The 7,284-nt window shown below is 34.1% G+C and overlaps 1 protein-coding gene across 1 annotated transcript; it reads right to left on the bottom strand.

The window, feature by feature from the left end:
• LOC110013188 (cysteine--tRNA ligase 2, cytoplasmic-like) lies at positions 5,008-7,278 on the bottom strand. The gene is made up of 6 exons (XM_020699272.1): positions 7,250-7,278; positions 6,881-7,162; positions 6,655-6,780; positions 5,953-6,168; positions 5,732-5,848; positions 5,008-5,639 (listed from the first exon to the last, which is right to left on the bottom strand). Exons 2-6 carry the CDS (start codon positions 7,082-7,084, stop codon positions 5,313-5,315), a joined length of 990 nt encoding a protein of 329 aa, XP_020554931.1. The 5' UTR covers positions 7,085-7,162; positions 7,250-7,278; the 3' UTR covers positions 5,008-5,312.

Raw genomic sequence — 7,284 nt, forward strand, 5'->3', positions numbered from 1 at the left:
ATATTATTCAGTAACCAGAAAACATTTAATTAGGAGATGAAATTCTATACAAAGTTTAAAGTGTATAGCATAATTACTCGTATATTTATATTTTTTTAAAAAGAAAAAGAAAAAGAAAAGAGAAAATAAAACCTTCCTTTGAAATGTCCCAGAAAAAGATAGTAGCTCTTAATCAGTAGAACACATAAGTAAATGAATAAATTTTCTGTGACTAAATTATATACTTTAAATTATTTAGTATAAATTCTACTTTGAGAAAATAAAAATAATAATCAAATTACCGACTCAGAGAAATAGTCAAGTTGACTCATTCATAACATCAATAAATCTATAATTAGGAAAAGATTAACTAGCATGATGTGGCGTGCATTTTAATTAGTGTCATATTGTGCAGGATATTATCGATTTTAATTTTATTTAAATTTTATAATTTTGTATTAAAAAAAGTACTTTACTAAGGAGAGGAGAATTTTATGACTTATAAGGCCTTTAAGTTGTTCGTATGCATCAAATATGGAACATATGCCTACATCATAAATCCCTCAAACCAAGGGTTTGAAACGGACACGTGGTCTCATCCCCACAGACTACGCATCTGTAACACATGTGGAACACATACCTACATCATAAACGCCTCCCCAATCCCAAAGCAAAAGGCTTGGGACGGACACGTGGTCTTATCCTCATATACAATGCTAAATGATGTGCCATGTGACTCAAGTACTAACCAGTTGCATGAGGTATTACTCTTTTCAACTTCGTATGAACTGACGATTTTGTCCTGAAAATGAGTTTTGTTAGAGAGAACAGAATTTGGAGCTTACTATATATAAACCTTTCAAGTTCCTCCTTTGTAACCAATGTGGAACGCGTGTCCCACAAGAACAAAAAAGTGTACATTTTAAAGCGACTTTACATTTTAAAAAAAATAAATTAAAAATGGGTGGAGGAATCAAGAAGCCATAAACATAAATGGCTTGTGAGCTGAGGAAGGCTTTATTCAAATACAAACACACATACATCTTTATATATATATATATAATTTTGATGAATGGGGTTAACATGCATTCATGTGCCAACTTCCATTTATTAATTAAAAAAATTAATTAATTAAATATTTCTATTTTAATTAATTGAAAGGTTTCATGAATTGACCACATCCCTTATTCAATACAGCCGACTTACCGACTACACGCATTTCTAAATTTCTTGTTATTTGTTCTCTTGTCCCCAACAACATTCTATTCAATGTTTCATCCTTCACAAATTCCATATCTCCATCAGAATATATGTGACATCAATTATTACAACATTCTCTACCTATATTTTAACGAAAAATGCAATTTATTTTCACGTGACGTGGAAAAATAAATAATTTTTTTATAAAAAATATAATAACAAATTACATACCTTCTATTCAAACCATTGATATGGGGTGATTTGCTTTATTTTTTAAAACACGGGAATAATTTACTAATTCTTTTTTCACAAAGAGATATTTGCTCATTTCACATATTACGGATAAATTGCGTTTAACCTCATACTTTACTATTTACCTTTTCTAGTAATTACATACATTTTAGTAATAAGTTTCTATACTTGATTGTGTTTTATTTATAAGAGTGTTGAAATTACAGTTTTTGTCCCGTATCATTTTAATCACATTATTTACGTAATTCTCAAAAATAATATGATAACATTAGAATTCTCACTTTCAGTTCTCCTATCAAATTTCGTCAAGAAATTGATGAAAAAAATTACATGCAAGTCATGTGACCATTTTCCTTCACTCTAAAAAGACAATGCTCATGCGACATCCACATGGGTTTTTCTATTAGTTTTCTAACTGAAATTAACAAGAGTACTTAAATTGAAATTTTTACAAGTTATGAGACTTTTTTCGAAAATTTTGTAAACAATGGACGAGAAATACAATTTTTTCCATGTTAAACTTATCTTAACAAATAGTTTAACTATTTTTGTTGATAGAGTTACATTCCATGTATAACCCTAAGGAAAAGTAAAATATTATCGATGCGACTTGCGATTAAATTAATATTATGTTGCGTGACTTATTGCCTGTTTTGAATTCATATAAATCTTACGTGTTTATTACGTGTTTATTATAACTAGGGGTGAATAGTGAAAAATGGCAATTATACCTTTCATTCCCTTGTAAATAAAAATCACTTAACCCTTGTGTCAAATTATAAATGTAGCACACTGGCTATCTACCCAACTTAAATATTTGTTAAGACGTAAAAAGATTGAAATGCCACTGCAAAACAATAATTTATTTGTTATGAAATTTTGTGACAAAATTTGAGATGAATTTTTCGATATATTTGGGATGACTAATCAGTATGTGCGCAAAAATATTGCAAATTTTGTCATAGAAAAAATGACAAGCATCTGCGGTGGAACACGTGTCAGGAAATAGATTATAAATTCATTCTAAAAAAAGGCGGAGATCAATTTGTCACAAGTCATCACAAATTGAATTCGTGATTTGGGATGCCATAAAATATCCGTATAGTTACAAATTTGTGATGGCATTGGGATGGAATCGCGAAGCATTTATGACAAAAATATTGATGAGGTGGATTCGATAGAAAAATCGTTGCAAAACTCGTCCCCATTTACAATGGATTTGGAAGGATAGTAAGTATATCACAACTTATGGCATATTTTAGAACAGAATTGTGATGTAGTTGGCATATTTTAGAACAGAATTATGATAAGATGCTTTATTAATTATTTGGTGAAGTAATTATTTGGCAATTGGGTACTAGAAATTGGGGACGAAAAACATCCTCGCAAATAAAAACGACGTTATTTGTAAATTCAATTTTGAATTTGGGACGGATTGGAGATGACTTTTGAGACAAATTAATGTGATCGTCCCAAACTTAGTCACAAAAATTCCGTTACAAAATTACCCGCAATTAATACCCATACTATTTTATAATGCGATCCATTATCCCAATACATGTTCAAGTCATTTGATCCAAATGTTATCATTGAATTTAAATCCTTAGCTTCAAGTTCCACACCTATTAATGTGCATTTATTGTAAAAATAGTGTAAAAAACAGTAGAAATAAGAATAGAAGAAGATTTTTATGGACATGAAAAACATTAGTGTATGCTGATCTAATTAGCCAGCATTCCATGTTCCCATGTAGAGTTTCGGAGTTGGAAATATCCTCCATCTTTAAATTTTTACACTAACAGATCAAATAAAGTTGTCGAGTTATGTAATTTCTATAGTTTTGAACAATTAAGAATACCAAAATATAATTGCACACTTTCAACCAAAAAGAAAAAAGAAAAAGATGTCTGGAAAACATGGTGAAGCTGTATTTTAGTTTTTGGGTTTTCTGTATAGTATTTGCTAAGTGTAGGAGTTGGGACATATCATTTATTATTTGTACTATATATAATACCAACTAATTATTGAGACTATTAGTGAAGCAGTTCCGCATGACTCAATTTTCTTGATTAAGAGAAGTATCTGAATTGAATGCAATGAAAAAACAAAACGAATTCATTCATTATTTGCAAACATAGAATTAGTAAACTTAGTGAATGGCTTCTGGAGTTTGGACTCATCAATGATTGTGCTTCCTTAGAGGTGAGATTGTTGTTTTCATTGTGATGTTCATTTGAATTAGGTTTAATACAATTTACTTCCCTGCGATATTACAATTGAGCAGATTATCCCCCTATAAAAGAAATAATAGCGATTTATCCCCTTGTATTTTTTAAAATGAAGCAATTTATCTCCCTGTCTAAAGAGATAAATTAATTCATTTTGAAAAATACAAAAAGCTAAATTGCTAATTCTTTATTTTTTTTTCATATGAAGGTCATTTGCGATATCACAAGGGAGTTTTGCATTTTACGGTTTCTTCAACGTATGTGTGAGTTTTCTGTTATAATCTCAATGCAGAGATTATATACATAAAGTATCTCGTGGTTGAATGAAACACCCTAGGAGCTTGTCTTCCTATTTCTTGAAGAGATAATGCGCCCAGCCTCTTAGCTTTGACCGAGTGAATTGGTGTAGGAACTTTTGACATAGCTGAAGTTACAGGGGTTTACACTGGATCAAAATTTTTTGCCACTTTGCGACCTGGTTCACTCACAATCAGCCAGTCTTCTCACACACTCAAGTACTCATTTTCCATATATGTTCCTGATTATGTTTTTGCAAGCCAACACCACCATAAACATAAACGATGTAAGATTTACAGGAATAAACCCAACATTACATTAATCCCCAAGCATGCAATACAAGGGAACTTGCTCAGAACTTGCATACACACTCTTTTGCAACTTAGGGGCCACGATGAATTTAAGACATTACAAAACTGCAAAGGCCATTTCCCAACTGTTGGGTCAATCATGTTCCAGTAATTTTCCGACAAAGTGTCCAGTCATCCGTCAAGTGTCGATGATTGTCATTAAGGAGACAGGTTCAACTATTTGCGCGCTAGCTGATGTCTGCAAGCGCAGCAATATAACTAATTTATAAAGTGTCAATACTATCATTTCACAAGCACAATTATATGTTTGTAGTTCATACCGCTTTGATGGAATCTATCCAATAGAGGTAATGATGGAGTTTACTGACTTAGTGAGTAATTGTAAGTGCTTCAGTTTTTTGGCCATTAATCTTCGTAAAAAGTACTTCACCATCATTTGGCCTACAGAGTAGTACGTTTAAAACCATAGGCGTTGGTGACCGCACAGACTGCAGGCTAGATCATGACTACGGGCTGTTTCACCAAACTTTTCCTAGAAGGACCCCTACCTCAGGTTTCTCCACACCTTATTGACTCCTTAGATGTCGATTCAGGAGTCGTTCTCATTTTACTGATCCTGTTAAATATCATCGTTGTAATGAATATGACAAGTTGAGGAAACTGCTTGCCAGTGTCAACAGTCTGTTCGACATCTTCGATATTTATTTTTGTTCTGCAAGTAAATGTTGTGAACATGACTATAAACGGCATCAGACAGGTACTAGGGGTGATGATAACCACAGAAGAGAAAAAATAACATCAATTTTCAAGTTGATGTCAGAGGAGGTTTACTGATACTAATATTCTCCATAACAATAATAGACCTTCAATCGTACCATCTGTGAGCTTCTTGGCCTTCCATCAAGGTTCCAGGGCAAGGGACAAAATTCAGTAAAGACCCACCAGCACAAAGATCTTGAAATAAAGTGAAGCAACTCAAATTAACAGTTCCAACATTGTGTCACCTGTTGATTTTACTTACCTAGTCCACAAGTATGATAGTTATCTACTGCTGTTTATCAGCTGGTACGACAGACTGAGGCTTTTCAGCTGGCCGAGGATGGTTCTGTTGTTCACCTGGAGCGCCAAGTTTCTCCTGTTGAGCTGGCACTCTTGGCTGTTCTTGTTGCACAGGAACACAAGGCCTCCAAACAGTTTCCTTTCCCATGTCCATTAAGGCAATTCCCTTAGCAGCAAGATCACTCCTGATCTGATCACTTCTTGAGAACTCTTTGTTTTTCCGGGCTTCCGTTCTTTCCTCAATTGCATGAAAAATTTCAGCTTCAGTCAATCCTGCCCTTTTCAAAGCTTTATCTTTCAGTTGTTGCAAAACCTGTACAACAGAGTGCCCAATAACACATTACGACATTAGAGTCATCGAAAGTGTCACAGGTACAAATGTGAAAGAAGTCGATTGAAATGCACCTCAGCGTAACTCAAACTGGGAAGTAATCCAAGAACATCCAGGACTTCTCTGACTTGCTTCTCTAGATCAACAAGAGACTTAACAGTGGATAACTGCTGCTGCTGCTGCTGCTTCTTCTGAAAGTAAGCAAAAAGAAATACCCTAAGAAAGACATAATTTTGTGGGCATACACAACAGAATGAGAATGTATAGAGAGAGACTATTGAATATGGATCCCTGCCTTGAGCGTGTTTACAGAACTGTTGATAAATCTCAAAGCTTCTTGAAGAGCAGCATTTATGATAGATGGTGTGTGCAAATCATCAGCCAATTTTGCCTCAAATTCTTTATGCAGCTTACTGATACATTCTTGAGCAGCGGGGCTGATGCGGACTTTGGCATTTGTTGCACTTTCTTCTTTCAGTGAGGATACTGACTCTTCACAATCTTGCAAAGTCTGCTAGTACAAAAATGACACATAAAACTGTTCCCTAACAATGTTCCAACCTTGAGCAGTCAAATCAGAATATGTTATTCTTGACTTTGCTGTGCATGCATGCACTGCATCGGAGACTAGCCACCAAATTTGTTATGCATAAAGCATAATCTATCAAATCAAGAATGCACTGAGCTTAAAAAAAAGCTCGTAGATAGCGTGATAGAACTTACTACAATATAATATATGATTGAAACGGAACAATAATGAGACTCCATACTTATTTTCTGCTGTCAAATGACATAAAAACAAGTAGCTGGTCAAGAGCAAAATCTATTTACCCAGATCTAATATGTAGATCATTTTTCACCAACTGTCAAACAAAATCCAGCGATTATGACCCAAATAAAAATGATGACAAGTGATGGATGTGCAATTGAAGGATAGAAACAATCATTCAAGAGCCACTAACAATATTCCATGAGAGAAATTTGGAATGTTTTTTACCTGATATATATAGAAAACAGCTTCTGAAGAAATTTCTATCTGTGATATTGAATAATTGACAGGAGAACGATAGTGAGTTCCCAGCAGGAAATGCCTCAACGCAAGTGGGTGGTATAATTTTGTAACCTGCAAAGGAATAATTTATCAGGATAGTGATGATCCAAACAACAAAAGCAGAATGTTCAAAACTATCAAGTGAAGGGAATTAATAACTCCCATCTTTTACCTCACGAATGGTGAAAAAGTTACCCAGTGATTTAGACATTTTCTCATCATTTGCCGTAACAAAACCATTATGTATCCAGTAATTAACTTTACTCCCTGAGCAAGCAGCACAACTCTGAGCAATCTCATTTTCATGATGAGGAAAAATCAAATCCATCCCACCACCATGAATATCAAATGTATGTGTCAAGTAATAAGCACTCATGGCACTGCACTCTATGTGCCATCCTGGTCTTCCAGGACCCCAGGGGCTGTCCCATAGTGGCTCGCCAGGCTTTGCCGCCTGTAAAAAGAATATACATATGTAGACATATAGGTTGAGGCATAAAAGAATAATTACACCAGAAATCAAATTGTAAAAGTTTTTCACCTTCCACAAAGCAAAATCAGCAGGATTCCGCTTTC

This window comes from Sesamum indicum, linkage group LG15 (assembly GCF_000512975.1).
Source record: "Sesamum indicum cultivar Zhongzhi No. 13 linkage group LG15, S_indicum_v1.0, whole genome shotgun sequence".
Lineage (NCBI taxonomy): Eukaryota > Viridiplantae > Streptophyta > Magnoliopsida > Lamiales > Pedaliaceae > Sesamum > Sesamum indicum.

Coding starts and splice junctions, on each gene's coding strand:
- LOC110013188 (XM_020699272.1), bottom strand. CDS start 7,084: ATGAGTGCTTATTACTTGACACATACATTTGATATTCATGGTGGTGGG. Junction 6,781..6,880: donor ACTTTTTCACCATTCGTGAG/GTAAAAGATGGG, acceptor ATTCCTTTGCAG/GTTACAAAATTATACCACCC. Junction 5,640..5,731: donor CCAGTTTGAGTTACGCTGAG/GTGCATTTCAAT, acceptor TCTGTTGTACAG/GTTTTGCAACAACTGAAAGA.